Raw genomic sequence first — 12,921 nt, forward strand, 5'->3', positions numbered from 1 at the left:
CTCCGGGAAGAATTTGGGGAAAATTAATATTCCTAATGCCCAGTATAATCCTAAATATTTGTTCTCCGGGAAGAACCTGGGCATAAAGAACATTAATATCAATATTCCCAACTCTCTTTCCGGGCGGCTCCGCCTGGCTCTGCCCCCCCATCCCCGCTCTCTCCCTCTCCCGGCGCTCGGATTTCAGGATTTCGCGATTCCAGCGCTGGAGCGGCCGGAGAGGGGCCGGCTCTTGGGAGGGGTTTGCTCCAGTAACTCCGCTCAAATTGGCCAGGAAGCGGCAGCTCCTCGCAGCATTTTTCCCCGGCTGCGGGATATTTTCCAGCGCCGAGGGGACCCCTGAGCCCGGCTGGGAGAACTCCATGCAGCAGGACGGGGCAGAGGTTCCCCCCAGCACAGCCGACCACTAATTCCCAGGTAAATCCAGCCCTTGGAGCCGCAACTCGCTGCTATTTCCACAGATGATTAATTTGAACACCTCTAACTCTCTCGCTCCGGGGCTGAAAGTTTGATTTCCCTTCTTTATTTTTTTTCTTTCTGAGGGGAAAAAAAAAAACAAAACAGATATTTCTCCTAATTCCCGTCCCCTGAGAGTGGATTTGGCAGGGGTGGGATGGCACAGAAACTCGGCGTCGCTTTTTAAACACGTTGTGGTTTTTCTCCCCCTTTTTTTTTTTTTTTTTTTTAATTTTATCCGAACGTGCAAACCGCCTGCAAGTCCAGGCAGTGCGTTTTTCTGCAGCATTTCCCCCAAACACGCCGAATTTCGAGCAGAGAGCTCCAGCGCATGCCATCACCATTGTGTAAATGTTACCCGGCTAAGCCGGGCAGGCAGTTTGAATTCTCCTCTCTCAACAACTCCGCTCTTGCCGAGGAGAGGAAAAAAAAAAAGCTCCAGCGCAGATGTTTCCCATTGGCAGAAGGTGCAAAATGTGTCCTTAATTAAGGAACTTCTCCGCTGTCATGGCTCGGGATTCGCGGCCCCTCGCGAAGCAGCTCTCAGGCTCCCAGTAGCTTTTATTTTTTTTTTTTAAAAAAAAGGTGTTTTCTGGTGCGGTAGTTTCCAGGAGAGCTCCGGGATGTGCCGGGGTATCCACCTGGAAAGCTGCACCACAGAAATGTTCCACCCAGCCCAGGCTGGGTCCTGCTCCCTCCCGAACAACTCCTGCTTTCTCTCAGACGGATTTCTGTCGTTTAATTCGACGGATGTTGCTCCGTGCAGATAAAAAAGAGATCCAAAGATAGTTTAGAGCACTACAGAGAAAGCTCTTAGCTCAGAAACGTGGGAGTGCAGCAGGAAAACTGTTTATCCTCCCTGGAATCAGCTCTTGGAGATGCCACTGCGGGGCTCTCACACGTGTCCTGGACACAGGCTGGAAAAAAAATCGCTTTTAGGCTTTTCCCTCCCCGGTTTTGCTCTGGATCGAACCACCCACAGAGGTGGAATTTCTTTGGTTGGAAGGTAGAGAGCAGTTAAAGGACATTAATTGGAATATAAGCCTGACTTGAGACACCCCCCCTGCCTGTGGGGTGCCGGGTGTTGCTGCAGGAGGGAATTCCGGGTGTTCCAAGGGCGGGGTGGGGTTGGGAAGCACCCCCAAAAAGGGGTTTAATATTAATTACGTGGTGTTTAATATTAATTATGTGGTGTTTAGTACTCCAGTCAGGTGGTGATGAGGCTCAAAATTGCTCCCCAGTCAAACCCAGGGAGAGCTTTGGGAGTTCAGGGATGAGAACTTTTAGGGAAAAGAACTTCGGGGAGTTTTAGCAGCTTGGAAAAGCCCCCAGGGCTGAAGAGCTTTGGTGATGCAGCAGAGGACGATGCCTTTGCCTTCAGCAGGGGGATTTAATGGAGAATCCATGCATTTCGCTGGAAGTTCTGTCCTTTTCCAAGGTAAGAAACCCCAAAACGCCTCCCTAGCAATGAGCTCTGGGTTTTTTATCCACAGTTTGACCCCCAAGTTCATTGTCTTTACAGCACCAGCAACTCCCCTCCTGTTTCTGTTTCTTGCTTTCATTCTTATTTTAACCTTTCCTTCTTTCTCCTCCTGAACGGTTCCACACCATCCCTGGTGCGGTTTAAAACCAGAGCTCCCGGGATCGGGGTGGTTTGGGATGATTTGCCAGCCCGGTGGGTTTGCGGAGCCCTCTCTGAGATGCTCCGGGGGGGCCACGTGTGGCTGCAGAGCCCGCGTTTGCCGCGACCCGTCTGCAAAAAAAACAACCCCCCGAGGAGGAAAAGTCCCGCTCCCGATCCCCGGTGATGCCAGCGGGAGCTTGTTATTCCAAGGGATGTCCCGCAGGAATAACAACGGCGCTGGTTTGGAGTCGATCTGTCCCACCGGGGGATTAGGGGGCATTAATTAAGACAGCAACCCCCAGGGGGTGAGGAATGATCTCCTCCTCCTCCTCCTCCTCGGGGGATGTCCGGATCCACCTGCAAAACTTGGGATGTTGGGATCGAAACCCGAGGGAGTTCAGACCATTCCAGGGAAAGATCCTGGTTTAGAAATCTGGGAGTGTAGTAGGAAAACTCTTTATCATCTCTATAAGGATATATTTATCCCCAGAAGGATGCATTTATTTCTATAAGGTTATATTTATCTCTCTAAGGATATATTTATCTCTCTAAGGATATATTTATCTCTCTAAGGATATATTTATCTCGATAAGGGTATATTTATCTCTCTAAGGATACTTGGGAGGATATTTGGGAGTTGCTGATGCTCCTCAAACTTGGATCATGGAGATGTTTTCCTGGTTCTGTGAGTGTGTGTCAGCTGTGGCACCTTTTTGTGGGGTCTTTCTTAATGAACTAATTCTGTATGTCGTGAACTAATTGTGTGTTTGATGGAAAGAGAATTGAATCATATATATATATGTGTGTATATATATGTATAGGTGATTGTACCAAGTACAGATTGCTTGGTCATCATAATTGCATTTTAATTAAAGAATTTATACTGCTCAGATAAAAAAAAAAAATCATTTTTTCTGTTTAAATTGTCCAATTTGGGAATTGGAGAATCCCAGACTGGTTTGGGTTGGAAGGGACCTTAAAGGTCATCTTATTCCACCCCCTGCCATGGGCAGGGACACCTTCCACTGTCCCAGGTTGTTCCAACCTGGCCTTGGACACTTCCAGGGGCAGCCACAGCTTCTCTGGGAATTCCTTCCCAGCCCCTCTCCACCCTCCCAGGGAGGAATTTCTTCCATACATCCAACCTAAATTTCCCTTCTTTCAGTTTGAACCCACTCCCCTCTGTCCTGTAACTCCGGTTCCTGATGAACTGGGTGAGTTCTGGTTCCTGGAGGGAACAGCTCCAGGTCCTTGGAGCAGCAGCTGGAGCCTGGAAGTTGTCAGGATCCACATCCCTCCTCATCTCCCTTCTCCCACAGATTTATTGTATCTGGTCCTTTAGGCCTTAGTTTTTTTGAGGGGATTTTAATCCAGGGGGATTTAATCCTTGGAAGCGGCACCCCCGGCAGGGCTGAGCCTCTTGGAACGATGGGAGAAGGTATCCAAGCTCTTACCCAAGAGAGTGGTGAGGTCTTCATTCATCCCAGTGATCCTGGAGAGCTTCCCAGCGGGAATTGCCCTTGTGCTGGTGGAGAACTGCTCCCATGGAAGGGGGAAATCCCGTTCCCATGCCAGGCCGTGCCCGCTGCCTGCCCCGGGAACGAGCTTTGGGCACTGGAGTGTGGAGCTGGGAATGCAGGGTGTGGGATTCCCAGCCTCAAGTGGCTGAACACCAACTGTCTGCTGCTCCTGGCCCCGGGCCAGAGGGATAATTGTCCCATCCTCCGAGGCATTCCTGGATCTCCAGGCACAAAGGACTCCCAGCCACCGCTCCAGCCCAGCCCTTTGTTGTCTGGGTGAGGATGTTGCTGGTTCTGTCTGAGCTGCTCTATTGTTTGGGGGCTCTGGGGAAGCTAAAAAGGGGTTTTTTTTCTCTGTAGGATCCAGATTTTCATTGAGGAGGTGATGAATGGACTCTTTAGTTTCACCTGGTGGAGTCCCTGGAGAAGGAAAAGCTCGGGATTATGAGCTTTTGGGGGCTTTTAAAAAGAGGGAGAGGGACTTTTTATATGGGCAGAGAGTGGCAGGACAAGGGGAAATGGCTTCCCACTGCCAGAGGGCAGGGTTGGATGTGATATTGGGAAGGAATGGAATTCCCAGAGCATCTGTGGCTGCCCCATCCCTGGAAGTGTCCAAGGCCAGGTTGGAGCACCCTGGGCTAGTGGAAGGTGTCCCTGCCCGTGGCAGGGGTGGCACTGGGTGGGCTTTGAGGTCCTTTCCAACCCAAACCAGTCCAGGATTGTGCTGATCCTGTTCTGAACTGAACCTGTTGTTGTTCCCTGCTCAGCCTTGCTCTGTTCCCTTCCAGAGTCCCACAAAGGGCTGAGTCAGCATCCATCAGGAACATGCCCCAAAGCCTTAAATGACACGTTAATGTGGTGCTGGAGTGTCATCTGATAGCCTGAAATCCAGGATGGAGAGCCAGGAGACCTGGAGTATTTCCTGGCTTCTCCACTGCCTTTATTCCATAGAGTTTTTAATGTTGTGTCTTGGATTCTTCTGAATGGAGAGACCAAAATATAGAATCTGACGTCATTGATAAATCTGGAGGTTATTAGAGGGTGTGAGGGGAGGACTGAGCCCTACAATAAAGGGAAAATCCAGCCCAAACCAAACCTCCTTCAATTTAAAACCTGGATTTGTCCTTGGGGAGTTCAGCAGGGGCAGCTTTGAGACTTGGGGAGGGGGGGAAATGTTTGCAAACCTTGGTCACAGCAGCGGGGCAGTGGGTTTGCTGAAATATTTTCCGTGTTAAGTTTTGTTCTTGTGGCTCCTCTGATGCCTCCAGAAGTGTGTGTGTGCCCTCCCCTGCTCTTGAAATGCTCCAAGTGAGTCTGGGGTTGAATTACCAGCCTTGCAGCTCAAGAGCAATGATGGTTTTGTTTGATGCTGGTGCTGTAAAACACTTGGAGCTGAGGAGGGAGATTTGAGGAGGAGCCAGGGGGGAATAGATCCCGGATTTGCTCGGCTGTTGTGCCGTGGAGTGAAAGAAGTGGTGTAAAATCTGCTTTATCAGTGCTCTGGACCAGTTCTGTGTTCCTGCTGGGTCTGGGATCTCAGGGAGAACTGGCCTGGATGGTTTGGATCACAGAGCCTTGGAATGGTTTGGGTGGGAAGGGACCTTAAAGCTGCCACAGGCAGGGACACCTCCCACTGTCCCAGGTTGCTCCAAGCCCCATCCAGCCTGGCCTTGGACACTTCCAGGGATGGGAAGCCCACAGCCAGGAGATGCCCAAGCCTCTCCCATGCCAGAACTCCCAGTTGTCCCTCCTGCCCCATCCTGAGATCCCCTTTCAGGGCTGCAGCCCTGGGAGGCTCCCCTGGGTGCTGCTGAAGTGTCCCCTTTGTACCTGGGCTGCTGCTCCTCGTGGAAACACCAGAACATTCCTGTGCCCAAATTCCTCCGGATTCAGCTTTTCCTGACAACGTGTGAATGGTCCCTCTTGAGCACCTCTACAACCAGGAGCTGTGGGAATGGAAGGTTTTATTTCTGGGCAGACACTGTGAAGGCTTTGTCTGCTGGGCAGGGACAGTTTGGAAGCAGATGGAGACATGACCTGCAGGAAAAGCTGTCGGTGGTGGCTCCACACACAGAATGGCTGTGTTGTCTCCTGAAGCGTTCCTGCTGCCCTGATCTCCTCCAGGAAATCAGGGAATTCCTCCAGGATGCACTTTTGCAGGTGGAAAAGGATTTGTGAGTGGGTCTGCAGTGCCTCCCCCTGCAGGAGCCCCTCCTGGTCCCACCCAGGATGGGACAGGATGCTGTGGGACCCCAGCTCCGGGTCTGTGTGCCCCTGGTGAAGGTTTGGGAATGTGCTTGTTCCCACAGGCTTCTTAAAATTCCTTTTTGCTGCTCGCCCTTCCCTCTCTGCAGCAGGGAATCTTACCCTCCCTCCCCTGTGCTGAATGGGGGGCTTTCTTAGTCCCACCCTTGTGGGTCCCTTCCAGCTCAGGATATTCCACCATCCCCAAGTCCCTAAGATTTTAGGGAACAAAAGCAAACCCTCCTGCAGTTTCCTTTTTGGAGCCTGACTCGGCCAGGCTTTGCCAAGAGAGGGAGAATTACCCCCACAATATCTGCTACGACCTCAATTAGCGTCTCCCCGACTAATCTGGGGATCAATTAAAACAACCTGGAAGTCTGCTGTGACCTTCCCCTCCCTTCCAGCTGCTCCTGGAGCACGGGATCTCCCCGTGCTGGGGCTTTTGGGAAGGCTCTGGCCCCTGGCAGTGCTCTGTTAATTAACACTGGAGGGAGCACAGCTCTCAGCTGGGAACCATCCCATCCCTCCCCGAAAGGTTTCCCCAAATTGTTGTGTCTCTTGGCTCGAGTCCTGGAGTGAAAGGGCTCTGGAGAGCTTTGCTTTGAGCAGGAGGAGCCCTGCAAAGTGGAGGTCACAGCCTTTGGAGCTGCTCCTTGGCCCCCCTGATCCCGAGGGACCCCCTCACCCGGGGCTGGCACCGGGCACTGTTTGCCTTGGCACCCCAGCTGGGTGAGACCTGCTGCTTTATGTGCTGCTTGTTCCTCCTTTTCCCCTCTAAAATATTCTGCTTTGGTTTGCTTTGAGCTTTCTGGAGGCTCATAAACAAAACAAAACCGTGACCCAGAGGGGAATTTGGCGTGTTCTGTTGATGAGGTCAGTGTGTCACCTTATCTCTGGAGAGCCTTCAGGACTGACTGGGAGGTCACTCACCACTGTTAGCTGCCCTTTTTCTTCCCAAATATCCTTCATGGGGCTGCAGGACCATCCAGCTGCTTCAGAAAGTCCCAGAAATATAAATACAAATATATATAAACAGAGCTCTGTGCTCTTATGCCACGTGGGACAAGCCTGGGAAAGCTTTATGATGACTTATTTAGGAACCCAACTGTGAGTTTGCAGCTAAACCAGGGCCCTGCTACTCCTCACCTCAGTTTTTTGGGGGGAGAGGCTGTGGCAGCCCAGCTCAGCTTTTGATCAGTGTTGTTACAGATGCTGGTTGTGCAGTAGCAAGAAACAACAGCCACAGCAGATGAAGCAGATCCAAACAGATGTTTTAAGGGTGAAAACCGAAAAGCAGCTTTTCCTGAGGAGCACGAGGCTTGTGGTTGTGCTGGGCTGGCAGCTGAACACCTCCCCTTTGGGATTTTCCCCCACAAGTAACGTGTGTCCTGATCTGAGGGGATCACTGGAGTTTTTGGTACATCCATGACAATCTCTCTGCCCGCCTGTGTTTATCCCCTGGGCTAGAAAACCATCTTGTATCCATGAAAAACGTCGGGAGAGGTTTGTTTGGAAGCCAGTGCTGGTGGGGATTGAAGTCAGGGGTGTGTGCCTGGTGCTGAAGTGCCTGTTGTTCCACGGGACACACGGATCCTGCCCTGCCAACTGCATTTCCTTTGGGAAAGCCCCTCTGTTTGCTGCTGGAGGGAATATCAGCTGTATTTCCTTCCTCTCTCCCCCTCCAGCTCCCTCTGACGTGGGGGCAGGACTTGATTTTATTCCCCTCTCTCAGCCTCACCTCCTCACCTACAAAAAAACAATTGGGGCTCCTCTGCACCAAAGGTTTATTTTCCAAGAACATTTTGCTGCATCTTCTCCCCCTCTCCCACCCTCATCCTGATTTATCAGACCTGTTGTAAAGTCTCCTCTTGCTTTTCCTGCTGGATTTTTAACCCACGTGCTTCCAGTTAATCCACCTATTCCTTGGGCAGATGCCTTTCATTCCCAGAGAATTCCAGCCCCGTTTAACACACGGGGGAAACTGAGGCACAGCCCTGGATGTGACCTGCCTGGGGTCGGTGTTGGAGCTGAGGTTTGGACTAATGGCTCTGGAATTACGGGCTGCTTGCCTGGGATTTCTGATCCACCTCCTCACCAAGGGCTGGTTAATGTATTTTGTCGGGTCTTTGTGTGAGGATGTGACTTCCTGGTGGGTTTTTTTTTAGGGACAGCTCAGATCTAGCAGTGGGTTTGAGTTTCTAGACATCTGGTTCTGGAGCCAAGTCCTCCCCCTCTCCTCCATCCCCCCATTGGTGGTTGCCAGGAAATAATGGAGCTTTTAAAGGTCTGGGGAGGCTTTTCCCACTGTGCTCTGGCATTGCTTCATTTGGAAACTATGGAATCCTCACCCCCCACGTGTGCTCCTTGACCGCTCCATGTGCCTGGATGGAGGCTGGGGAGGACAGGAGTGGGAAGGAGGCAGGAAAAGACCGGGATTTAAACCCTGCTCAGGGCCTGGATGGAATTCCTGGATGGAATTCCTGGATGGAATTCCTCCCGTGAGAAGCTGCCTGTTCACACCTTTAACGACTGGGCTTATTTAAGGATGGAGCACTTGGGTGACAGCAACTCCCTGTCCAGACTTAGCAACCAAAAACTGGAGGCATTATCCACTATCCCATGGGACATGATTATCCAAGGCTTCTGCCAAGTGTCTGTGTCCAGTAACTTGTTGACTTTCTACGGATGAAACCGGATGTGCAGGAACAGAAATAAGTCTTTTATCACATTGGGAAAACAGGCTTCGGTAAAAATCCCTGCCTGCCTCCCATGGTGGAATATATTTCCTTCCACTTCTGGTTTTCCACTGTTAAAGTGGCGGGTTTGGCTTCTTTGTTGAAGGAGCTGTGGGAGAAAAACGGTTCAGTTCTGTCCTGGTAGGATTTGAAACGAGGTTTTCTGCAACTTGCCGGAGCCGCCGAACTCCTGGATTTACAGAGGAACAGGAAAATCAATTGTTGGCACTTCCAACTCCCAGAATTTTACCCTGGGAAAATGGATTTTGCAGCTGAAACTGTTTGGCAAGCCAACCTAAACTTACAAATGGTTTTAATGGGGTGAGTTTGGGTTTTTTTTTATTCCAGTTTGTTTGTCCGCCCCACAAGAAATAATTTACTTTACGGAGTCGGACGCGGTGTCATCCTTGGAGATATAAAGGTTGTATCATTACCAAGCCTCACTCAACTCTTGTTTCCTTCCAGAACAGCCCCACAGCACCTACCTGGACTGCCTGGGCCGGGCTCTGAGGACTGGGAGCACCGAGGATGGGAAGATCCCGGGTTTTCCCCCATAACCACTGTCTGCTCGTGCTGCTCCTCGCCGAGCTGAGCCTCGCCCAGTACGAGCACTGGCCCTACCTCCCTGGCTACCCCGAGCCCCCTCCCCAGGAGTACCAGCCCCCCCCGAGAGCGGCTGACGTGCCCAAAATCCAGCTGAGGCTGGCGGGGCAGAAGAGGAAGCACAACGAGGGCAGGGTGGAGGTGTTCTACGGCGGCGAGTGGGGCACCGTCTGCGACGACGACTTCTCCATCCACGCCGCCCACGTGGTCTGCAGGGAGCTGGGCTACGTGGAGGCCGTGTCCTGGCTGCCCAGCTCCAAGTATGGCAAAGGAGAAGGTAAGGGCTTCAGCTGGGCCAGGGGAGGGTTAGGTGGGAGATCAGGAAGAATTTCTTTGCAGAGAGGGTGCTCAGCCATTGGAATGGGCCGCCCAGGGAAGGGGTGGATTCTCCATCCCTGGAGGTTTTTAAGGACAGACTGGATGTGGCATCAGTGCCATGGGCTGATCCACAGCAGTAGTGGATCAAGGGTTGGACTTGATGATCTCAGAGGTCCCTTCCAACCCAGCTGATTCTGTGATTCTATAAGGTGGCTCCAGAGTCACTGGGGGGGTGTCCCCGAGCTCCTGCTGACCCTCGGAGGGTCGGTTTGGTCGGAGGCATCGTGGGGTTTCTTCACGGTCTCGAGTCTTCGTGGTGGCATTTTGGGGCATAAAAAAGTGGTAGAAAGCTCTTAGGGAGCGCCCAAAGTTGGGGAAGGGTCTGGAGGGGCCATACTGAAGGCAGTTGGTCTGTTCAGCTGGAGAAGAGGAGACTGAGGGGGGACTCATCGGGGTGGGCAGCTCCGATCTCTGCTCGCTGTGAGCAGGGACAGCACCCAGGGAATGGCTGGAGCTGTGCCAGGGCAGGTCAGGTTGGATCTCAGGATAAAGGTTCTTCCCCCAGAGGCTGGTTGGGCACTGACCAGGCTCCCCAGGGCAGTGGGCACAGCCCCAAGGCTGCCAGAGCTGCAGGAGGGTTTGGATGATGCCTTCAGGGCCAGGTTTGGATGAGGGTGGGAGGCTCCTCTGCAGCTGCACCCGGGGCTGGTGATGCACAGATGGTTCTTTTCCCTCTTCACAATTCCACTGCCCTGCAGTGAGTGAAACAGGGCCTCTCAGCACTCCTTCCTCCTGTTCCTCTTTCCCTCTGAGCACTTCAGGCTCTGAACACACTGCCTGTGGGATGTTATCCAAACTTTTCTTTTCCCTGTCAGCCTCTCCAGAAAATCCTGCGCCGTGTTCTGCAGCACAGGCTGCTCTGTAACCCCAAAGGAGCCTGCACAGTTCATATCCTATATGGGATCATACTGGGAATAATCATTTTGGATGCTCTCAGGCTGTTCCTGCTGGGGGAAAGCTCTTCATCCCCACCCCAAATTGTGCATTACGGAACCATGGAATGGTTTGGCTTGGAAGGGACCTTAAAGATCATCCAGTTTTTCCATGGGCAGGGACACCTTCCACTAAACCAGGTTGCTCCAACCTGGCCTTTGTCTCTTCCAGGGATGGAGCAGCCACAGCTTCTCTGGGAATTCCATCCCAGCCTCTCCCCACCCTCCCAGGGAGGAATTCCTTCCCAATATCCCATCTAACCCCACCCTCTGGCAGTGGGAAGCCATTCCCTGTGTCCTGTCCCTCCTTGTCCATGTCCTTTCTTGCCCTTTGATGCCATACACGATGGATATGTGGGAAATTGCACCTCATTCCCAAACATGTGCTGAACAAAGACCTTGAAAGGGGAATATTTGTGTGTCACAGCAGCGAGTTCTTACAGCCACAAAAGTGATTTTTTTAAGTGAGTTTGAGAGAGAATAACTCTGAAATAACCCAGGAATAATAACACATCTTTAGAACAGGAGAGAACCCACCAGGTTTATTGGGGTTTGGTGTGTTGGCAGCTCACTGTTGACCTGCAGAGGACTTTTCCTGCCCACACTGGAGCCTGGCACTCTGGTGCATCCCACAGATGGATCTTTCCACTGCAGCAGGGGCTGAACGTGCTCTTTGGCTCTCATTTAGCACTTTACAGGGCTCACACCTCTCCCTTTGCCCATAAAAGAGCAAACAGGCCCCCCAGCAGGGACTGACTGACATGTGGAGCCTTGAATGTGCTCCCAACCTGTGGATTTTGGCTCTGGGAGGAGAGCAGGAGATTTCCAAGGGAGGAAAAGGCCGTGACATTATAAAACAAACCATCTTGGCCACAGGGAATGAGCGTTCCCTGAATCCCAGGGTAAATCCTGACACATCCAAACGTAGGTCTGGGTTTTCTGGGGGCTGTTCCCCTTTTCTGGGAGATCCACCAGCTGGTGATCCAGCTGGGATAAAGCTGGGACAACCAAGTGAAATAAATGGCTGCAGAATATCCCAGTGGCTCCCGGGATCAGGCAGCACTTTCATCCCAAGGACACATTACTCTGGAATCACTGAGACTGGAAAAAGACCTCTCAGATCACCCAGTCCAGACAAGCAGAGCATCTGCCACCCTAAAATATGGGAATTGCTTGTTGGCCTGTGATTCAGGGAGCAAATTCCCTGTGCCCAGCACGTTTCCAAGGGGGAAAACAGGCACTTGGAGGAAATGAATCTCGGAGGTGCCGTCGGGTTTTTGGCTCCTGGGGAAACACAACCTGAATTTCGGAGGTGACACCTGCTGGGTTTTGTCTGTTCATCTCAGAAGGGAGTTCCGAGGCACCTGACTTTTAAAAAGACATGTTTTATTTATATATATGTATAAATATGCATTGCACACACGCTTTTAGCTGGAGGGAAAATTGTAATTACAGGCTGGAAACTGGAGCTGGCATTTTATTTTCCAAGAACACCCCAACAGCAGCAGGATCCAATCACCAGGGGCTTGCTGGAGACGTGCAGAAATCTGCTTTTTTAGAAGCCGAGGCATTTAAGCGAACCTTGAGCTGCTCTTGCAGGAGGTTTAAGGAGGATTTGATGAGGAACGATGGAGAGAGAGAGGAGGGATGAGCTGGGGAGTGGGATTAGAGGGCAGTGTGATTATTTGGCTCATCAGCCAGAGCAGGGGACCTGGTGCCATGGGGTGCTCAGAGCTGTCCCCAGAGCAGGGCAGAGAGCCCCGGGAGCAGGATGGGAGGCTGGTGGATATTCCCACGTGGATAAGGGAAGGGGAAAGCTGCGGGGCAGAGCCCTTCCCACCCTTCCTCGGCTGCTTTCTCCGGGTTTATTCGGGCAGAAATCCCACTCAAAGCCCGGCAGCTTCCCCCGCTTCCAGCACAACCCACTTTTGCCCTCTTCGTGAGTCTCAGCTCTATTTTCTTTGCCCTTCAGGGAAAATTTGGCTGGACAATGTCCACTGTACTGGCAAGGAGAGCACCCTGGCAGCCTGTACTTCCAATGGCTGGGGAGTGAGTGACTGCAAACACACCGAGGACGTGGGAGTGGTCTGCAGTGAAAAGAGAATCCCTGGCTTCAAGTTTGACAACTCATTGATTAATCAAATAGAGGTAAACACGCTTAAAAACCGTGAGCTGCTGAGCCAGAGCCTCCTGGGGAACTGGGATGGCTGTGGCTTAGAAGTGTATCACCTATTTATTACCTATTTATCGCATATTTATCACCTATTTATCCCAGCTGAGCTGGGCGGTTAAAGCAAAGGTTTGAAAAGCAAAGGTTTGAAAAGCAAGGGTTTGAAAAGCAAAGGTTTGAAAAGCAAAGGTTTGAAAAGCAAAGGTTTGAAAAGCAAAGGTTTGAAAAGCAAAGGTTTGAAAAGCAAAGGTTTAAAAAG

General features: G+C 51.6%; 1 protein-coding gene across 1 annotated transcript in view; it reads left to right on the forward strand.

The window, feature by feature from the left end:
• The first annotated feature begins 312 nt into the window (after positions 1-312).
• Positions 313-12,921, forward strand: part of LOXL2 (lysyl oxidase like 2) — a 45,237-nt gene continuing 32,628 nt past the window's right edge. Inside the window, exons 1-3 of the mRNA XM_017827311.1 lie at positions 313-417; positions 9,045-9,459; positions 12,465-12,640. Of these exons, the coding sequence (XP_017682800.1) occupies positions 9,108-9,459; positions 12,465-12,640 (528 nt within the window). The 5' untranslated portion in view covers positions 313-417; positions 9,045-9,107. The remainder of the gene's footprint in view (positions 418-9,044; positions 9,460-12,464; positions 12,641-12,921) is intronic.

Source organism: Lepidothrix coronata, unplaced genomic scaffold (genome assembly GCF_001604755.1).
Source record: "Lepidothrix coronata isolate B3197 unplaced genomic scaffold, Lepidothrix_coronata-1.0 Scaffold137, whole genome shotgun sequence".
NCBI lineage: Eukaryota > Metazoa > Chordata > Aves > Passeriformes > Pipridae > Lepidothrix > Lepidothrix coronata.